This window comes from Schistocerca nitens, chromosome 9, assembly GCF_023898315.1.
Source record: "Schistocerca nitens isolate TAMUIC-IGC-003100 chromosome 9, iqSchNite1.1, whole genome shotgun sequence".
NCBI classification, from domain to species: domain Eukaryota; kingdom Metazoa; phylum Arthropoda; class Insecta; order Orthoptera; family Acrididae; genus Schistocerca; species Schistocerca nitens.
The window spans coordinates 327,842,121-327,865,037 of record NC_064622.1 but is presented as its reverse complement, the minus strand read 5'-3'; the positions used below and the strand labels follow the sequence as shown (position 1 = coordinate 327,865,037).

General features: G+C 39.4%; 2 protein-coding genes across 17 annotated transcripts in view; one reads left to right on the top strand and one right to left on the bottom strand.

Moving 5' to 3' along the window:
• Nucleotides 1–22,917, top strand: part of LOC126204219 (dnaJ homolog subfamily B member 13-like) — an 83,591-nt gene that overhangs the window by 9,897 nt on the left and 50,777 nt on the right. The window contains exon 5 of the mRNA XM_049938616.1: nucleotides 13,568–13,712. Within this exon, the coding sequence (XP_049794573.1) occupies nucleotides 13,568–13,712 (145 nt within the window). The remainder of the gene's footprint in view (nucleotides 1–13,567; nucleotides 13,713–22,917) is intronic.
• Nucleotides 2,886–22,917, bottom strand: part of LOC126203332 (uncharacterized) — a 58,319-nt gene continuing 38,287 nt past the window's right edge. For 7 of the 16 annotated variants that reach the window (XM_049937610.1, XM_049937605.1, XM_049937602.1 and 4 more), the window contains 4 exons: nucleotides 13,482–13,727; nucleotides 9,950–10,182; nucleotides 8,112–8,330; nucleotides 2,886–3,233 (listed from right to left, as the gene is read on the bottom strand). In XM_049937610.1, coding sequence (XP_049793567.1) covers nucleotides 3,130–3,233; nucleotides 8,112–8,330; nucleotides 9,950–10,001 — 375 coding nt within the window. In that variant the 5' untranslated portion in view covers nucleotides 10,002–10,182; nucleotides 13,482–13,727 and the 3' untranslated portion in view covers nucleotides 2,886–3,129. Of the gene's footprint in view, nucleotides 3,234–8,111; nucleotides 8,331–9,949; nucleotides 10,183–13,481; nucleotides 13,728–17,730; nucleotides 17,752–22,917 lie in introns of those variants that run through there. The other 9 variants (XM_049937607.1, XM_049937612.1, XM_049937615.1 and 6 more) reach the window with 3 other exon arrangements.

Genomic DNA, 22,917 nt, shown 5'->3' with positions numbered 1-22,917 from the left:
GTACCCCACAAGGAACAGGAACATCCTTCGGAAAACTGCTGCCAGGACACAGGTCCAGGCCTGAAGGCGTGTCCTGGGACAATGACGGTGATGATGGGGGCCACATCCATCAGATCGGCATATGGGGATATGGGGGATCGCATTGTCCATCTGCTCCTCCTCGGGTGCCCTGGTGGCACCAGCGGATGGCTGCAAAGGCTGCACGGTCCTGTGAGGGTGTGAATCTGGGGGGAGAAAAGCAACAGAAACACGTGGCAAATGACATGCATAAATATGGTTCTGGTGGAAGTGCTGCAAATCATCAGGATCTGCAATCAAGTACATAAAAGATCCAATGTGTTCCTGGATCATGCCTTTTTTCCAGCACCCATGGTTACCATAAACTCTGAAAAGAACAAGATCGCGTGGTGCAAAGTGATCCTGCAGACCATTGGTGGCGCCAGATGCTGCAGTGGGTGTAGCAAGTGTAGCACCTTCTGATGGAGGCAGCCATGCAGAAGTGATGATCCATCTCATGGGTGGGAGCAATAGGAGGCAAGAAAGAGTTGTAGCGCCTGTTCCCATGTGTGGGTGGTGCAAAGCTTGGCCATCTGTTGTTTAAAAGTGCCTACAAAGCATTCTGCTTCTCCAGTGGACTTGCGGTGAAACAGAGCACTTGCTAGGTGATGAATGCCATTTCATTCACAAAACTGTTCAAAATCACGTGACGTGAACTGTGGTCGATTGTACTTCTATGCAAAATATGGAGGACGACACTTGAATGGAGCTATGTGACATGGTAGAATTCATAGTCAGTGCAAATGAGAACTTACTAAAAGAGTCTACCGTTATGAGCCAACAAGTGTTCCAAAATAGTCTTGCAAAGTATATGTGCACTCTTTGCCATGGGGATTGAGTCTTAGACCAAGCTGAGAGTGTCTGTGGCAGAGCCAATTGGTTTTCTGCACATGTGTGACACTGTGATGCCATCTGTTCAATGTAGGCATCCATGGCCTGCCAAATATAGTGCCGGCATGCTAACTGTTTGTGCAAACAATTCCCCAATATCCTTGCTGAAGCAATCGCAATACATACTTTTGCAACACTTTGGGAGTAAACACACGTGATTGTCCACTGCCATTTTGAACTAGAATCACACCCTGTTGAACTGAAAGGTTATGCCGAAATGCAAAATATCGGCGCACAACTCAGTTCTGGATACTGTTCAATGAATGAGTCCAAGATGTGCGAATGTAATGCAACACAATCTTGAGATCTGGGTCTGCTTCCATGGCCTGTGCAATTTTTCTGTAATGCAAGGGGAAAGATTCCAGCAATTCAGAGTCCTGCATATTGATTTGGCAACAAGATGCAGTAGATGCGTCAAAATTGGAGTCTGGGCGAATTGGAAGGTGAGATAGGGCATCTGCATTGCGATGCTTTGCCATAGGTCTGTACACAATTTCATACTGATACTGTGAAAGCAACAAAGCCCAATGTTGCAATTTTTGAGCAGTGCGTGTAGGAACCAGCTTTAATGGATGAAACAAGGACTGCAATGTCTTGTGATCTGTCACTAAAAATAACTTGCGACCAAACAGATAGCAATGGAATTTTGTTACCCCAAACACATAGCAGGAGCCTCTTTTTTCTATTTGAGAATAACTGCAATGAGTTCAAGTTAACAACTCTGAGGCAAAAGCAATAGGTCTGTCTTGTGCACCAATTCTGTGCAAAAGCACAGCACTGATTCCATAGGAATATATGTTGACTTGCAAAACTACTGGCTTGACAGGATCAAAATGCACTAAACATCTGTCACTAAGCAAAGCATTTTTGAGTTAATGAAATGTATCTTAACAGTCTTTAGTCAACACAAAAGATACATTTTTGTGATGCAAGCAATGCGATGGAGCCACGATCTGGGCCGCATTTGGTATGAACCGAATGTAGTACATCATCTTGCCTAGTATTGACTGCAGTGGAGACACATTGCAAGGAACAGGTAGGTCACAGATAGCAGGCAAATGTGATTGGAGGAGGGTGTACATCCTGACTGTTGATAACATGACCTAAGTACTGTGGTACAGTTTGTAAAAAGTCACACTTTTCAAGATGACTCTTGAGTCCCGCTTCTGACAACACTTGAAAAAGAGTGCACAAATTGGCAATGTGTTCCTCTGGTGTACAACCTGAGATGAAAATATCATCAAGGCAGTTTGAGCAAAATGGCACTTCTGCAGTCAGCTGTTCCAAGTAACATTGAAGAATGATGGGTGCAGAAGCACTGCTGAAGGGTAAATGCAAATACTTGAACAGTCCTAAGTGTGTATTTACAACAAACACTTTCTGTGAGTTCTTCATCCAATGGAATTTGCAAGTAAGCATCATGCAAATCTATCTTAGAAAAGTAATGTCCTGCACCGAGCCTGTCCATGAGTTCCGCATGGCAAAATAATGGATAAGTGTCAACTACTGACTATGGGTTGACTGTAGACTTGAAGTCCACGCAAATACGAGTGCGTCCAGAAGGCTTAGGCAATGAAATGAGAGGACTTGCCCACTGACTAGCTTGAATGAGAGCAAATACTCCATTATCTTGCAATTCTTTCAATTTACTTGATACTTTGTCTCTTAGAGCAATTGGAACAGGATGGACCTGGAAAAACTCTAATGCTGTGTGATGATAGGAAGTGGTATGACTTTGGATTGCAAGCAAAATCCATACCTCTCTCACATCAGTTGAGTTACTTGATATGCACAGCCAATCTTCTCTGGATAGCCGCTTACATCGATCTCCAAAGAATAATGCTGTTTACAGGAATTTATCAGACTCTCTCTCTCTTTGCTCTTGAAATAAGTGGATACTCGGAGAATACCTTTAATTTAGCCTTGGTATATTTCAACTTCCACAAAGAACAAATTCACCACTTCTCACATAAATATTTGAATGTTTGCAAGTCAACTGATTCATCTTGCTTTAGATTCGATTAAATACATTTTTAGCATAGTTTTTGCAACCACATAATTATGAACTGTCTTACTACTAGTAAGTCCAGCACATGAAGTACAATTAAATGTCTATAATCAGTTGTTCAGTTTTCTTTAACAATAATCACAGACACTAAAACAGCAAGGAATACTACATGATTACTTCTTGCTCTTCCAATATTGCTTCCATGGCGCGAGCGGCAAACTTTTGTTGATGCTGTTTGACCATCGTGTCTTCCTTGTGCTCATGACACCTTTCCAGCCTGCACACACAAACATATGCCGTGGAGTATGTACATTCTTTCACACTTATTTTTAAAATATCATGTGTTCGAGATGGTGGAAGGATGAGTGGTTCTGGGTTTTACGCGGAAATTCTTGAAGCACTAAAAATCCCTCCCCTCAGCTCGAACACGTGATATTTTATACATACTCATTATATACATTCATATTACATAGAATAACAATTCATAATTCCACTTTTTTATTAATTGTACATAAACCCATTTATTAACTATTTAGCTTTTCTTTTTTCATTTTACTTTGATTATAAAACAGGATTATTTCATTCAATGATGGAGTCAATTCTTTTATATCTAGGAGTCATGGAGCCTAAACCTTTGGGTTTCCAATTGTAAGCTCCAGATGTTCATGACACTTGAGTATTTTACTCTTTATTCTAATTCTTTGTACTGCTTCTTTAGTACGTAATAGCCACATTAATTATGGACTGTTTGTAATCTGGAGGAACTCTGGGCAAATGAAAGTGTTCTTCTTGTAACTTGTGAACTCACATAAAACACAATAATGCTAGCGGAATATAGAATTCAAACTTACCAGTATAATTCCTGTTAAATTTGTGACTTCTGTCACGATACTGTACTTTTCCCCTAGGATCAGCTTCTATACCTTACACTTGGGTTGACCCTATGAGTGCAGCACTTCCTCCTTCCGTTTCGGTAAGTACTCCCCTCTTAACTCCTATTCTCCTATGGTACATGTCAATCCCCTTCTTGGTATCCCTGTCCGCCCAGTATAGTTCAGCCTTTCATAGGTCTGCCTATCTGCCTTTTATATTCAATAAATGCTGGGTGCACCCCCCTTATCCTTCCCGAGTAGGCCTCATGGTTCATTCCCCTAGTACACATCTTTATGTACACTATAATTAAATATTTCATGGAAAAAATAAAAATCTATTTCACACTTCACACTCATTTCTTAATACTTCATTTAATACCCTAGTGTCTTCCTCTACTTTTCAACTTCTATAATCTTTAGTAGATACTATGTCTACCCATATTATTCAACTCATAGTAGATACTATGTCTACACCTAATGATCACATCCCACTACACTATGACTCATCACTCCATCAGAGTATTTGCTACACTGACTTTACTTAATTAAGCATCATAATTAACTCCAATCTGGCTTGCGTCCTCCTTCATTACTCATGCCTCCTTCTTATGTATACTCATAGTAAAATCGTCATAGTTTTTCTGTACTTATGTATATATGTGACATGAAATCATCATAGTTCTCATATATATATATTTTTTTTTTTTCTCCTGCATATACGTGCGATGTAGAACCATCACAATAAACAACAATGTGTGCATATTTCCCGCTGTACATGTATCTTCCCCCTATAACACTTGACGGTTCATACCTCTCGACGGGTTTCTAGTTAGTAGTTTCATAGTTTGCGCACTCGTGTATCTTTGTGTGTATGATGATGTGTGTTTGTGTCACCTGATTCTTCAGCCAACTTATATAAAATAAGTTATAGATTATAGGAAACCACACAAAATGAGAAGGACTTCTGCGATAGAAATAGATTAATGTGGAAAGAGGGAAAAAATAGGCAGGTACTTAAAAGAGAAGTAAGAATGAAAAAAGTAGAAGAGGTTGCTAAGATCAAAAAACAGAAAGAAGATAGCCCCAAAGACAGGAAATCCTTCCCACCCCTGTTCCCCAGCATCCCTACTTTGCCGGTGCTTGAGTGAGAAGCATCTCCTACAGAATGGACATTCTCACCTTCGCCTTTGAAGCCCCTGAAGAAAATTTTAGCAACCCCTATGGAATGGCAAATCATGAAGAATCAGTCACACTTGTCTGCGAGGGTTGTCGGGAAGGTGTGGTGTGTTCCATGTTCGCCATGATTTATTAGTTAGCGTGAATCATGATTTAATCTATTATACCCACACCTTCCAAAACCAATACAAACCCTCCCCTTTATCTCACATCTCATAAAAGGTATAAAATGTTCTATAAAAATAGAAAATTATACACCACAATCAAATAGTTGTGTAGTTAATCACTTTACACTATATTTTATACACACATAAAATACTCTGTTTAGTTTATGTCTTCTAGATATCACTTGGTTTAAATAGTACCATAATTTTATACCTTTCACTCATTTAATATTTTATTCATTTCATTTCATGTCTAGAGATCACTGTTCATCTGTGATTCTCTTAAATTGGCCCTAATCTTGAAGTCATATCCGGTTTCCTAATTACTAACATTATAGGATAGTTTAAGAATTCAAGAATAGATTAAAGAATAGTTTACACTCCGCCCATTAACACAGAATGTTAACATCCCTGGGGGACAGATGTGACTATGCCCGGATCCCATGGATCTGACATTAACCTCATTTGATTACTTATGGACCAATACTTCTCATTAAATTCTGTTGAAAGTCTCCCCACAAAAACTTTCCTCAGTAACACAGCATTAGGTAAAGTTATTCTATTTTCTAATCTGTCCTGGACAAGTTTGAATTCTTCACACAAGTCATCTATAACCTAGTTGGTATCAATAGGTTTGGAAAAAGCAACAGTCACAACGTTTCCGGAGATTATACTCTCAGTAATTTCTCGATCTATAATTAGCTCAAAAGGTTCTGCCAGAATACTTATATTTATAATGTCAAAGTTGACTATTTTTCTTTGAAACTTTGTTCTACATTATTTACTTGTGAACTGACAGCTTATGTAGTAACACCTGGAATTTTTGATTGAATAATCAAAATTTCTTTCTTAGGTCGACCTGTGCTCTCTTTCAAAGCATTCATTTCCTGTCTCACAGAATTAAATTTAACATTACAAAGATTTTTACAAAATTTTAATTTTTCACTAAATTCAGATTCTACATTACTATTATTATATTTTATGTTGCATTCCATCTCCAAAGTAATTATGCCTTCACATTGATTACTAGATTCTTTGCTTTTTGATGGCAGAAAATAATATCTTCTTATTTTTGTAATCTATTGATCACATACATGAACTTTAGTATCAACTTACTTGTTTATTAACGATGTACTACAACTGCTATGCAGAACAAAATTCTGTTCTTGGACATATAAATATCTTTGTCATCACCCTCGTATCTCAAGCTTTAGAAATAATTAAGTACATTGAGACATACGAGTTGGTTTAAAAATCATATGAAAATATAAACATGTGTCTTGACTTCTCCGAGTCCAAGACATGAATTACAATTAAATATCTATGTCTTGACTTCTCCGAGTCCAAGACATGAAGTACAATTAAATATCTACAATCAGCTGTTCATTTTTCTTTAACAATAATCACAGACACTAAAACAGCAAGGAATACTACATGATTACTTCTTGCTCTTCCAATACGGCTTCCGTTGTGCGAGCAGCAAACACTTGTCGATGCTGTTTGACCGTCATATCTACCTTGTGCTCGTGACTCCTTTCCAGCCTGCGCACACGAACATGTGTCGTGCAGTATGTATGTTCTAAAAACACACTTATTTTTAAAATATCATGTGTTTGAGACAGTAGAAGGATGAGTGGTTCTGGAATTTGCGTGGAAATTCTCAAAGCACTACAAAACTTAGGCTGTGCTTTGTCTTTCAGTATAACATGTGCTACAAAATTATTAGCTTTTCCCATTCCTTCAGAAAATAGTACAGGAAATTCTTTAAGCAAGCACTATCTTTGGGTGCAAAAGTAGATACTGGAAGTACATTGTCTTGAATGTTAAGTCCAGACAAATCAAAGGCATCAAAACCGAATATGTTCTCACTGCCTCTTGAATTCAACACGGTAAATTCACTGTCCTAGTGTGAGATTTGTAAGTGGCAAGAAAACTACACTGTCAAAGCACTGGAATTTCCTGTCCTTTGTAAGCCTTGAGGAGCTTGCTAGATTTAGAAAGGCATGGTGAGCCTAACTGTTCATACGTGGCATGATTAAGCAAAGTTACTAAGGCACCTGTGTCTAATTGAAAGGTCACACAACAGCCAGCAATTTGTAATGAGACAAATAATTTGTTAGAATATCGCTGCACAGCAGTAGGGCAAGAAGGAGGCACAACCTTAATCTTACTTTTGTCAGAACCTGTTGTAGGCTTTGAAAACACAGCATTCACTGCATGTGCATGAGCTTGTTTTTTCTGGGTGCAGACAAAACTGATGTTTTTGTGCCATTTGCAAACAATTTGCTTGGACATGGCCTTTTTTCCCCACACATGTTACACATTGCATTACTTTACAGGCAATCCTCTCTTTTATGGTGAGCAAAACATCAAGGGCAAGACTTCATTAAATTCACAGGTCTGTTTACATATTTATGTAGCTGTCCGTGTGGCTGTGTACATACCGTTGTTGTTGTGGCTGCTTGGGGCGGTCATGAATGAGGGGTGACTTGACCCAACAAATCGGGGCCTGGTCAAACTCATCGGCCACTATGACACTCAAATCATATTGCTCTAAGATTTCCAATACTTGCGGTAGTGATGGATCATAGTACTTTAAGATCTGTTCCTGTATTCTACTATCTGGGACACTGAATGTTATTGCATCACATGTCATTAAATCACTGTAGAAGTTGCCACAACTACACTTAAATTTACACTTCCTAGTTACACCTTTTAATTCTGTATACCACTGGTGGTACGTCTGTTCTGGCTTTTTCTGTAAGTGAAATAACTGATATTTAGCTGCAGCTACTTGGACTTGCTGTTTATAGTATTGAGTTAATGCAGCAATTACTTGGTCATTGATGAGTTCATTGGGAGACTTGATTGGGAATGGTTTTTGTATTAACCTGAACACTGGGGACCCTGCAGTCAAAAGGAAGTATTGTAACTCTACAGTACCTTTAGCACAATGAACTTGACTATGTGCTTGGAACTGAGTCAGGTATTCAATCCATTCCTCCTCTGTTTCCTTAAACTTCCAGAACATTGTATACTGGTCAGCGGCACTTGTTGGGTTGGTTGGTTGGTTGGTTGGTTGGTTGGTTGGTTGCGGTTGTGCAGATGATGCAGCTTGCTTGCTTGTTGTACTGTCATCAGTAAGGAAGGGATTTGTTGGTTCTGAAATTGAAAAACTTATGTTACATCCATCACATTGGCCATCTATGGCTGAGTGCAGGGGCAGGGGATGGAGAGGGTGGGGAATTCGTGGTTTACACAAATATGTTATATCAAAAAGCAAGCAAAGCCTCTGAAAAGAGAAATTTGATTAGTTCTGCAACTCTCCTCTTGAAATACATGCAAGAAAACAACAACAAATTGGCAAATAGAAAGACTTGAACATGATCACCCCTTCGGCCAAGTTGATTATCTTCGATCGTCACTGAATTATCATCATTCACCACTGTAGAGACTTGCATCGCAAAGAAGTAAGGGAGAATATGTTGTTATGAGTGGCCGGTTCAAATGGTTCAAATGGCTCTGAGCACTATGGGACTCAACTGCTGTGGTCATCAGTCCCCTAGAACTTAGAACTACTTAAACCTAACTAACCTAAGGACATCACACACATCCATGCCCGAGGCAGGATTCGAACCTGTGACCGTAGCAGTCGCACGGTTCCGGACTGCGCGCCTAGAACCGCGAGACCACCGCGGCCGGCTGAGTGGCCGGTATCCTCTGTCAACAACACAAATGCACATGTGGATTAATACGGTTCTTTATTTACATTAACTGGAAAGTTATTCTTAACTTGAATAGTGTCCATGTTTTGTGCTACAAGCTCATCAGTTATAGTCCTCTTGCAGACTAATGTAATGTCTCAATGATAGTGAAGTAGAATTCTGATTGAAGTAAACTAGTCCTGCTATAGTCACTAATCTGGTTGCTATGTACTGTTGTAGCCTGTGACATACTAAACCCACTCTGTGAGTAAACTGGCAGATGCCAAAGTGGATGATTGAATGAGTGGGGCCCTCTGGTCAGCAGCAGTGGCCTAAATAGATGCTGTCAACCCGTTGGCAGTGTGCTGCTTGTCGATGTGTCTTTGGCCTCTCTCGTGATAGGTGCGCTCAGTCCAGTGCTTATTAATCAATTTTCACTTCATCTTTGCCAACCGGTGTGCTGGCAACAGCTTATACCAGCACAACATGTATGTGCTTTGGTTACAAATTAAAAAAAAAAATGATTGTTCACAAAAATAATGAATATCGGACAAGATTCAACAGTGAAAGACTTTTTAAATATGCTTCTAAATATGAGAGTTAAAGACAGAGAGGTGCAGCTAGATTGAGTACCCTCACCCTGTAAAGTTATGAGTGCACATGGCACTGTATTTCACTTCATGTGCTAAGCACATCCTTCTGATAGGCTGCTCCTCATCCCCACAGCTAAGGTGGACTGGATGAAGTGCTGGTATGGGGCTGATATGATACTGTGGGTTCTGCCTAGAGAGGCACCATAATCATCATTGCTCATGCACATTCTCCAGCATAATACTTACATTCTTAAGCAAAACATCTTATAAGGGGCTTCTTCAGAATTCACTGATCATTCTTGTTTAACAGATAGCACCATATTGTAGTTTAGCTGTACGAATGGAGCTTCCTCAGTCACCTTCCCAAACTAGTGTTCTTCTCTCTTGGAAAGCACTATTTGTTACATGAGTCAAGCATCAGCTCTCAAGTACATCCTCCTTAGGCAGCATATTATCCATAGTCTGAAGTTTGATATGGCATTACCTGTTTGTGAGCAATTCTTTTCTTTTCTTTTATTTTCCAGTGTTGCAGCCATAGCCCATCAACTGCAGTTGACTCTTACACAGCTACATAGATGGATGAAGAAAGCAGGTTTCGGTTTTTCATGTGAGAAAACTGCATGTGTTTATTTTGACCACCATCTTCCTTAACTGCACCTGCTACAGCTAATACTGAGGGATACCATTCTTTACTGCCTCATCTGGAACCTTCAAAGTCTGAAAATTTTAAAATGTCAGAATGAGAAGAACTGGAGGGGCAGAAAGATCATGTTTTAAAGGCATTTTGTTTGGCCCTGTTGCATTATGGCTGTATTATATATGGGTCAGCATTCCTTGATACCAAAACATGCCTTATTCACTGCACCGTAACAGCATCAGGTTGGCTATTGAGATTTATAGAGCTAGCCCTATCAGCAGTCTACATGAAGAGGGTGCGGAGCCACAGCTAGACATCTAGTTTGTGTAAAATGCTTAAAATCACCTGCTTCTACTGCTGTTGACTGTGCACATTTAGAGTTTGTGTAGAACTGGCTACCATGAACCACACGTGTTTGGAGTCAGAGCATATTCATGATGTTTGAACAATGAACAAAAATGAAAAGTGCTAAGCATTACCAAAATGAGACTAGTAGGCATGAATATCCTTACTTGTTATTGATAATGTTCAGATTGATTTTGTATTTCTTAAAACTCAGAAAGTCATGTACTCCCGACTACATTTTTAAAATGCTGTTTTATGGTATTTCAAGCAAGTGCTTATGCCTATAAAAAAGCAAAATGGTTGGCTGCTCCATCACTTTGCCCATTATGTCCATAGCTTGCATCTATCAAATGAATACACATTGTTAGATGCTGAACTTCACCCAATTCTGAATGTTCTAATGGGGATGAAATGGGCTCAGACAAAAATATTCATCACCTGTTCTAATTCATTAGGTGCCTTGCAGGCCATGCAGCAACTCTACTCACAGACAAATTAGCATCCAAGATGCTCTCTTTCTCTTGCAAACACTGGGGAAAGTGATCTTATTCTATTAAGTACCAGGCCAAGAGAAATCAACTTGCAGATACATCACATGAAAAAGGATGAGAACTGAATAATTTGTATTTTTGCTTTACCAAAACACTTCAAGATCCACTTTCTTTGCACCAATGATGTGTTTTCGTCCATCTTGTTATTTACTTGCAGTTTCTGGCAACTTAAAGTAAACAAAAGAAAAATAAATGAATGGCTACACACTCTAGTCATAACAGCATAATATAATCACAACTGGATCACATTATCATAAATACCTCCTCAGTTATTAAAGTTCAAACAAAGTAAACCATTTTCTGGGACAACTTGTGTATTGCACTTCCATTGTCTACAACCTATGTTATCACGGATGAGGAAACATGTCATGTGTCAGTAGAAGAATGAGTGTCTCAACATTTCAGTTCATCGCACCAAATTTTCTGTCAAGATATCATCCCTGCAACTAGCCAAAGGCTTGTTTCTGCTTTGAGTGGTGACAGGATGGGTGTAGCATGAGTTTTGCAATTTTGCATCATTATTGGGGCATAGATTTTAATGTGTGTCAGAGTGACTGCCTCCTTCTGCTTTTTATATCAGTAGTCCACCAACCATGCATATCTGTAGATCAGTTTTAAATACTGTTATTTTACTGTTTCTATTAAGAATTAAGACACATCAGTCTAAATAACTGTTTTACGTATTTTTGCTTTATTATTGGAATTTTAATTGAGATGTATTTTATCTCAAACTAAAAGTTGTTACTTCACCATATCAAAAAGAATGCTCTTATACATTTCAGCTTACCCACCCAAGAAATATTGGGACTGAAGTTGAGTGCCTTAAACATAAAGCAACCAACTGACATTTAACTGCCAACTGCACCTTTGATGTGGTCTCATTTCAGTGGTTCAGGGGAGATAACAGAAGAATCGCACCATGGCAAATTGTAGGACCATCAAATCTTGCATACACATAAAGGTGTTGCTTTTAACTCTTTGCACTAAGTTCTCTAACACTACATTTTTTAAATTGTAGCCACTTCTTCCCATAACTGCAAACACACAACCACAAGCTAAAATCTGACCAAAAACTGTATGTATCACTACAATCCCACAGCCCATTTCCCCTTTTCTTTTTGGTTAACTGAGCTTCTGCTCCATCTGCAATGGTCCTTACCAAAGAGATATAACCTATATCATAAACAAACTCAATTTTACACAGGAAATTTATCAATTTTAGTTCATCCTAGAATACTGTACAGCATATATACATACAAATTTCATTACTGTGATATAATCTCCCATCTCCATATGTCTATTACAAAAAAGAAAATCATTAAAATACGTGTAAATATAATGAGCAAAGTTCTGGCAGAATGTGAGTTAGGAGCAAAGGAAACCACTCACCAAACAGCAGAAGCAAAGCATTGTTAATTGTCAGGCTCACAAAAGAGAATGAAAATTTTGTTAACTTTCAGAAGAAATCCTTTGACAAAATACAACACACACACACACACACACACACACACACACCACACCGCACGCACGCACGCATCTGTGCACCTAGTAAGTGATATTTCAGTACACTATCTTAGGATTTTAGAATATACTACCAGCAGAGAGGAAATAATATTTATAGTAGTATATTCCATATGTTTTCTTCTATCACACATCATAATATATAGAAATTATAATAGAATGCACAGTTACATAATGTCAACAGATATCTGCATGAATCTTACAAAAAATATTGCATAACTGTGGCTCAGAACCATCAAAAACATTTTAAAAAACTTTGCCTGCTTGCAGCATTCTCTATAGTGTAATTTATTCAAACATGTTTCATATTCTTTTGTTGAGAGACTCAGTATTTTGATTTTCATAATCACACTCTTATTCAGTATTTTGGTTTAATACAAGTGTAAGTGCTTCATAAGCTTCATTATTTCTACACAGTTGATAAATTTTGAACAGCGGCTTAAAATTCAACCACCCCATCAATGAGTTTGGAGATTTTTGCAAAGGTGGTGGTGAATTATTCATTGCAGACGGAAAAGAAGGTGCTATTATTAAGTTAATGTAGAAGTACTAATTATCGAGCTCTGTCATTCAATTTAGCAACCTTTTGAAAGAATTTGTAATTTTACAGTATCCTTCAAAAGTCACTCTTTTGTCTAAAGCAAAAGTATTCAGAAAAATTAAGGTGGCAAAACTAAAATTTTCAATTTTGCAGATGAAGATCCAAAATGGTTTTTAATTCTTAAATTGTAACATGAAAAATTCATATAATAAAGGAACATAAAAGTTCTTAGTGATATATAGTATATTCTCACAATTTATGGAGAAAGTAATAAATATCATATAAAAATGCAAACACTGATAGGGAGACAGAAGCAAAGTAATAATGGAAAAAATGAAGGAAAGAAACCTGTGGAAGGGAATTATCAAATGGAAAGGAAAGAAAATAGTATAACTAAGATCAGGTTAATAGGAAGACTTACATATATGTTGGGTCTCTGGAGTTCCAATTGCCAGAAGATTGTGTTCACTGCTTTAACAAACTTCACTACAAATTCTGTCTTCACAGGGAATTTTTTGGTACAGATAGCCCTTTTGCTGACTTACTAGATGGTGTCACATTCCCAAAGCCAATATACAGGACGCCTGAGCTCTGCGGTTATAAGAAGAAAGAAGACACCATATACAGGCCTCTACATCTGACTCTGGAAGAAGTAAGTCATTTCAACCTACATAAATACAAAAAATCTTTTATAAAATGTGAAACACTCTGCTGTTTCTGTGAGATACAACAAAGTACATTAACATAATTTAGTAATAACTACAATCTTACTAACATTTAATTTTTTTGAAGGATAAACAATTTTGTATTGGCACGGGGAAATAATGATAATATTGTCTCATTGCCAATCAGTTTTTCAATAGTGTGCTTTATGTTTGTTCCCAAGACAGATGAGGAATCCTTAAACAAAGCCAAGTTTGGTGTGAGTGGAACACTGAATAAACACCAATAACGATGACTAGAAATTCAATGCCCATAGCAGATAGGCATGTACTGCAATAACTCATGTCACATGCTAAAGAAGACTGACTCACAGCTGTTTGCCTTGCTCCATTGCTGCAAGCAACTGGGCCTATGTAATTCGATGCTCACACCTGTGCTGGCTCTCATCAATCACAAGCTGTAATGCCACCAAGCCTCTGGCAGGGGTGTTAAAATATTTATTGTCCAAACAAATGTTAGTTTTAGCTATATCATACATAAGATCACCAGATGGTATTATTATTTGTTTCACAACATCTTACTGATCTGAACTGCTTTTCAAGAAATGTTTGGTGTCATAGCTTTAGCACAAAGTCCTGTAACACTGTAAAATGTTTTATTGCATGATATTCCCCTTATTCTATGTCTAAAATTTTTAATTCTACTTGTGTAAAATTTTAGTGCATAGTGGCCTTCCCACAACATTTTTATTGAATGAACATTTAGACCATAACCCCAACATGTAACCACTGATTGTTTTGTATTTTATATTCGAACTATGTTATGCCTGAATGAGATTTTCACTCTGCAGCGGAGTGTGCGCTGATATGAAACTTCTTATGTTATGCCTGGTATGTATTTGAGACTCACTTAAAATGACTACACAGCCAAAATTGTACAGTACTGTTAGCTGCAAAACAAAAGCACATTTAGTCCAACCACAGACAACAGTCATTGCAACAGATTGTTGTAATTCGGAAAATTTTTTTTAATAATTGCCCCTGTTGCAGTTAGAATATTGGCAGGTTCTATGTTGAAGTTACATGTCCTTCAGCATGCAATAATCTATTATTCTACTGCCATGTCAAAAATGTGAGATAAATTACTCACTTTCAAAAAAAATTAAATTTTAAAGAATATTATTTTTACTGTTAGATTGTACCTAATTTGTACTAGGATCATTTTAAGTTTTTAGCCACCATCACATATGTTGATGAAGGTTTCTCGGGTCTCCAGCCGGGTGGTAGCGTTGATATCTCGTGACGTTTCAGGAAGTGTCATACTACCCATCTTCTGGCGAAGTCAGAAGATGGGTAGTATGACACTTCCCAAAACGTCACGAGATATCAACGCTACCACCCGGCTGGAGACCCGAGAAACCTTCATCAATAGTTTACGCCGGGAAAGCCTACAGTCACATATGTTGATTGTCATAATCATGCAAGTAAACATGGCACAGTCCAGTGAAGTTGTTGAGTGAAGTGGTATAGTGTCTGTGAAGTTGTGATGTATGTTAACAACTGAGTCATAGCAATCACTGAGTTCTGCATTTGCCACCAGGAGCACTGTGTTTTTCTGTGTTTTATCTGCTTCTGTTTACTCTTTGGAGTGTTAATTTTATAATTTTTTGTATGTTCTTTTGTTGTCAGATTTTGGAGTTGCTCTTAGCAACTAAGCCTTGCTGTCTCTCTGATTGATTCACATTACAATAAAGTTGCATCAGGTATATTTTTGGTACACACAACTGAACATTATTTCAAGTATGGGAGTAAACACCTTATGGTACAGCCAGCTGATGTTGCAAGTAAAGGTGATTGTTGCTATACAAACAAAGGTGCCCTTGGGTGCTACTTCAGAACTGGCAGACCACATTCATGAAGCCATCACTCCGAGCCAGGATAGTGTTGTGTTCAATGCTAGCAGCATGATGGGGCACCCTATAGTCTTGCATGCAGATTTTCATGCTGTTGTCTACAAATGTGGATATGCTGTGCACTCAGATCAGCACATTATTGTTGCAAGATGATCCCAAACACTACAAGAAACATAACCACAGACAATCTAGGAGTCATTCCTCATCCCAATCTGCATCTGATACCATACAGTAAATATGTTGGTACCATAAAAGATTCAGCAAACAGGCTAAGAAGTGCTCTAGCCCCTATGTATACTCAAAAGACAGCAGTGGTCAGTAATTGGTGCCACTGACTGGCTGACAGCGTCACAGCTGGCAGAGTAACTGCTTGGCTTCAATCTGAGTATTCTGACGACATCAGTGCATTGTTGTAGTCCACCAATGGCATGTTGTCTGTTCACAGCAAACACTTCTGCCAGCGCAGCATATGGTCGACAAAGAGAAGATTTAAACTTAGGACTACACTGTCAGTTTTTGTGGGATTTTTCAGTAGTGGATGTCACTAAGTCATATTTTTTTTGCACACTACCAACTCTAACCAGATGTGACCTACATTCAATTAGAGGACAGCGTTATAGGACTTGCAGCCACTGGGTACCATCCTAACACTAGAAAACATGATGTTAAGGTAATACAGGTCATTGACAAAGAATACCACTCATTACTCCAAGAGTTTCTGACCTTGGTGGGACCTCCACGGGCACCACAACAAGTCTTACACGACACTTTACATCACATAGAAGCGACAGATGACCTGCCTGTGTCGTGTAGGCTTAGAAGGTTAGTACCAGGATGCCTTGCCATCACCAAGGCTTAATTTAACACGATGCTGTGAGAGGGTATCGTCAGACCTTCAAATAGCCCATGGGCATCTGCTGTGCATGTAGTTCCTAAAAAAAGGGAGGAGCCTGCCATCTGTATAATGATTATCATGCACTACATGCCCAAACCATATCTGGTAGCTATCCCATGCGATTGTTGATGGACTACAACTATGCATTGCACTAGGTGACAATATTCATTGTACTTGACTGTGCAAAGGCCTAGACCCAGATTCCTATGGCAGCAGAGGATATACCAAAGATCATAAGCATCATGCCATGTGGGTCATTTGATAGCAAAATCATGAAATTTGGACTCTGCAATGCTGTGCAAACCTGGCAGTGATTTATCGATTCCATCTTGCAGGGGCTCCTGTTTTGCTTTGCATTCTTAGATGATGTGCTTGTGTTTTTATCACGCATCGACCAACACCGTCAACACCTCAGGAAGGTTTTCCAGTGTTTATAATGTTACAGTGAGTTGTTGAACATGGCCAAATGCATGTTTGAATGGCCAGACATTGAATTTCTTGGACACCAAATATCCACTGCAGGCACATTGTCACTGAAATGAAAGCTTGGAGCCATTTTATAGTTGCCTAGACTGATTACAACTAAAGAACTTCATAGATTATTGCTGAATTTCTGCCATCATTGTTTACCACAGGTGGTGAAACAAAAGAAACCATTGATCACAGCACTGGCTGGGCCGAAAGACAAGAACAGTTCCCCAGTGCAGTTAGCCAAGGAGATGCATTCAGTGTTCAAAGTGTTGAAACAATGCTTGGCAAAAACAGTACTGTTGACACACCCCAAACTTGAAGTTCCTCTAGCAGTAGTGATGGATAACAGTCAGCTATTGGCACAACTCTTCAACAATGGGTAGACAATGCACGGCAGCCACTCACATATTTTTCTCACAAGATACCACCAAGACAACAGAGATGGAGTACCTATTATCAAGAGCTCTTGGCTATTAATGATGCAAACAAACATTTTAGCTTGCAGATCAAATCAAGGGAATCTGTCATATACATCAGTCATAAGCCATCAACCAGTTTTAAACATGGCTGCTACTCAGAAACCATATACTAATTTCAGCATAGGATTATACAGCCAAGGATCTGAAATTTTTGGATCCTTCATGCACTGTCTCATGTCAAAATATGATTTAACATGACTTGGCAAAATTTTGTTTCCTTCACAATGCTTATTAAAATTGATAGCTATACCTGTGTTTAACAATTTTCTTCTTATGCCTTTGTACTTTGACACAGCCTTAGACACCTGGGCCAGTAGAAATCTTACAGTTTTAAACATGGCTGTTACTCAGCAACCGTATACTAGTTTCAGTGTAGGATTATACAGCTAACCAGTTGCAGATACCTTAGTTGCATTGACCTAGGTTTCGTCACCTACTAAGGGTACCTCCATCAGAATGAGCCTTTCGATAAACCCTACAAAAGAGTGCATAGAAAATTTAGCATGGCAAGAAATATATTAACCAAGATGACAATTGTCATGATGTATAATGGTTACTTACATAAAATTATATTGCGAGAAAGCAAAGATCAGAAATCAGAGTAGCTATGTTCAAGTCAAAAAAAAAAAAAAAAAATCATTCCAGCCTTTGCCACTTACACATTCAAGAGGAACATTACCACCTGCTCTCTGCATCAGTAAAACCACTAGGAATTTATTTGCCAATTCAGCGCTGATGTTCATCACATTTTGGGCATTAACAATTTTTTGGCAGACTGTTTGTCTCAAGTAGCCAGAATATCACAGCCCTTGGATGTTACAGAACTTGCTAAGGCTCAACAAGAGGATCCCAAGTTACGTGACCTGCTGCATGATGACACTGCAGACCTGGAGTTGCAACTAGTCAACATTCCTGGAGAAGAAATTCAGCTATACTGTGAATTGATACACAGACAATCTTGCCTCTTTCGACCAGTTGTATTCCTAAGGCAGGTGTTCAACAGTCTGCACAATCACTGTCATCCCCGAGTGCGACCATTGTTCAACTTGGTGTCATAGTGTTTTGTGTGGCCAGAAATGGAACAGCACTGCTGTGAGTGGACACAAACATGCCAACTCTGTAAGACCTCCCACCATGTGCATGCCGATAGGTGATTTTCCAGATGCATACTCACCTTTTGCCCCTGTCCATCTTGTTGTTGTGGGATCGCCTCCCCTGTCAGATGGCCAGTAGTATTTACTGACTCTCATGGAGAGGTATAAATGATGCCTGGAGGCACTTCCGACTGATAACATATTGGCAGAAACTCTAGCCTTCATGTTTATATTGACATGGCTAGTGTGTTACAGCGGCTAGCATGTTACAAATGTCCATTGCATGCCACCACCAACAGGGGCCGACAGTTTGCATCAGACTTGTTTGCCCAGCTGGTGAAATTTTGTGCCTATATACACCATAAAACTGCAAGTTATCATCCAGACAGCAACAGCACGATTGTGAGATGGCATTGAACATTGAAGGCAGTGCTCCTGTGCCAGGGAAGTTCATGGACATCAGCACTTCCTATGGTTTTGCTCAGCCTACAAATGACCTATAAACCTGACATAGACTTATCTGAGGCCAAGCTTGTTGACAGCAAGACACTGTGCCTGCCTGGAGAGTCCTTTGACTCCTATTCTCTTAAGAGTGCAATGCAGAATCAGTTTCTACATTGTTTGCAGGGGCATATCAAACTGATCAAACCTCCCAAGACCTCCAGGCATGGTTCTCCATCAACTTTTGTGCACAGTGATCTCGAGAACTGTTCATCTATAGTGCTGTGGTCAGACTGTGTCAAGCCACCAGTGTAACCTCCCTATAGTGGACCAATTTGCATTCTATGCAGAAGCATGTAGACTCCGGAAATAGCAGTGAACTCTTTGGAGTGTTAATTTTGTTATCTTTTTGTATGTTCTTTTGCTGTCAGGTTTTGTAGTTGGTCTTAGAAACTAAACGTGTCTCGCTGTCTAACTGATCAACATTACAGTAACATTGGATCCAGGATATTTTTGGCATACATAACTGAACATTACTCCAAGTTCAGGAGCCTTAGGTACAATTATCCCATCAAGTCTCTGAAAAAATGGCTCTGAGCACTATGGGACTTAACATCTGAGGTCATCAGTCCCCTAGAACTTAGAACTACTTAAACCTAACTAACCTAAGGACATCACACACATCTGTGCCCAAGGCAGGATTTGAACCTGCGACTGTAGCGGTCACGCAGTTCCAGACTGAAGCACCTAGAACTGCTCGGCCACTCTGGCCGGCACAAGTCTTTGAAGATCTGACAGTTGGTGCTGATTACAATAAAACTACTAGTCTAAATGGCTCTGAGCACTATGGGACTCAACATCTTAGGTCATAAGTCCCCTAGAACTTAGAACTACTTAAACCTAACTAACCTAAGGACATCACACACACCCATGCCCGAGGCAGGATTCGAACCTGCGACCGTAGCAGCCCCGCGGTTCCGGACTGCAGCGCCAGAACCGCACGGCCACCGTGGCCGGCAAAACTACTAGTCTATGTGTCAGTTTGATTACTGTTGTAGTTTTAAAAAGTTACTTATTTTTGTACAATAGTTATAAGCTATCTAAAGCAATTACTTCATTTTCTCACAATACTAATTGTAGGGTAGGAAAATACCAGTTGTCTCTCAGATCTAGCATTTGTCCTTGAGTCTGGGAGTCACTTTAACTGTGAGTCAATAAGTGAGACACATGTTAATGTGAGTTGATTCTTGCTTAGTAAGTATCCAACTTCATGCTGACTTATGGCCATGGAAGAAGGAAGGAAATAAGATTAGGGTTTAATGTTCTGTTGACTTAACTTCTGAGGTCACCAGTCCCCTAGAACTTAGAACTACTTAAACCTAACTAACCTAAGAACATCACACACATCCATGCCCGAGGTAGGATTCGAACCTGCGACCGTAGTGCCTAGAACCGCTCGGCCACCCCGATGCCAGGTGGTCATGTAACCTTCTGACACTGAAATTGGTCATGGTAGTGAAGTGGTGAGTATGTGTCAGTTGGACTTACAGATTCAGCACTGTAAGAGGCATTGATATGGAAACAAACTATAATGGCAGGAAGGAGCTATGATGATTGGATGTGCCACAGCCACAATGTGAATGAAGTTGCCTGATTTGACAAGCAGTTAGAAGCTGTTTTGAGTAAGTGTGTTTGGTAAACTACAGAGTGCCATGTACCAGAAAGACGAAAGGTACCTTAAGTGCTATCCTTTCTCAGGGACAATCTGTCCTCTGCAGAAAGTACAGGATTTATCATCACTTGTCCACCTAATTATGAACAGTGTTACAGTGATAGGTCTGGGTTCCTGTACAAGGAAGGAAGCTGAGATAACTTGGGGAATTACCTATCCTTACAAATTTGAGGTGCTGTCTTCTACTGAAACTGAAACAGCCAGTGAGATACACTTCACTTGTTGTGAAACCTGCCATGTCTAAAATCAGGGAAAAGTAAGTGCTAAAAGGGAGGGGTCTGGTAATTGCCACCAGGTCAGACATGCAGCATATAATTGTACCCCTTAGGAAATGGTAACAGTGGATGGGATGGATCATCTTTGTCTCAGTGTTGTATGCCTGAAGGCATCTTTTAACATGCTGAAGAATTCATTTTGGTAGCCATTGAGGGAACATGGTGAAACCAACTGCAGAATGTGGCATACTTCTGAATGAACAACACCTATTGTCCATGCTCCAAAGTCATACTTGGTTCACTCTTGTGATTGACAGAAAAGGCCAGCCTTTCTCAGAGAGTTTTAACAGAGCTCATAGTCTGCAACATTGTCCTCAGGGCTGACCAGTGCCATTGTTTCTTAGCCAAGTGGAAGGCTTGAACTAGAGGCTTCAAAGATTCCCTGACAAGCTGGGTTTTGACTTCTTGTATATGTGCCATAGGGTTGAGAGTAGTAGGGTTCTCCAAAGTGAGTCAGATGCACTACACATGAGAGGCTATTGCCCAGGTAACTTACACTTTGTGGGGTGCACACAAGTTTTTGGTTCAAATGGCTCTGAGCACCATGGGACTTAACATATATGGTCATCAGTCCCCTAGAACTTAGAACTACTTAAACCTAACTAACCTAAGGACATCACACAACACCCAGTCATCACAAGGCAGAGAAAATCCCTGACCCCGCCGGGAATAGAACCCAGGAACCCGGGCGTGGGAAGCGAGAACGCTACCGCACGACCACGAGCTGCGGACACACAAGTTTTTGGTTAGCTTAGACAACTATCCCTCCATTTTAGATAATGATAGCTTTAAGGCACTTTATAGTATTAGTGTAAGACCCAAAGAAATGACCCCCACAAATGAAACAATTGAAAAATCCCAACAAATCCAGAAGTTGAAGCAGTACTGAAAAGCACTGTATCTCGTATAATACTAGATGCAGAGAGATGTCAATAATCAAAATTTACAGCAGTAAAACTTTTTGAGCAAATCTAAGAATATGTCAGAAGGATAAGATAATGAGAAACACTGGTGGTGTGTTTGTCACAGTAGACAAGAAACTGAAATCCACATGTATAGAAATTGAAGCTGCATGCAAGATTATTTGGGCAAGACTCAGTATCAACATGGGTGGCAATAAAAGTCCCTTTGTCAAATGCCAGACTCACTGCCAGATGTAACTGAAAACTAGAGAAAACATCTCACACTAATGCATATGTTTCCCAGTAATATTGTCATTGTCGAAGGAGACTCAATCATCCAAAAATTGATTCAGATATTTAGCTTCATAAGTAGTTAGTGGGACAAGACATTTTTAGGAATAATATTAAATGATTTCTTCAAAAAATATTTGGAACAGAATGTTTGGAAAGCCTTAGTGGCTTCCAAACATTCTGATGGAACTATATGTACAGGAATTGTGTCCAAGTTTAGAGAATAGCTGGCCACACACTAGACAGATATGTATCTAGTAGAATAGTTCATGCTGCAAGGGAGCCTTCATAGTGTATGGGGTGAGTCACTAACTATTGTCACCAAGAATAACTCCAAAAGTGTGATAGGAGCTGAAAAGTTTGTGGAACAAAAGTTGCATGGGACAACTGGGGCCACAATGTGACGTTGGTTTTCTGTTGCTAGGTGTGGTCACTTCAGTCAACTTTGTTTTTCTAAATGGGATGCTATAGTTTGGTACTTATTTTCTGATTGCAGCTATCGAGATGAATCTAATGATGTGTAACAGTAAGGACTTTGAAGGTTAACAAAGGTCAAAAAGGTGGCATGAATGTCCATTTACAGAAGATGTTTGAAGTGAAGACCATTTGTATCAATGCAGTGCTGCAATCTTCTTATCATGGACTGATTGGTATTCCTTATCACTTCAACATTTATTGAAGCACATGATCAGACAATTCTCT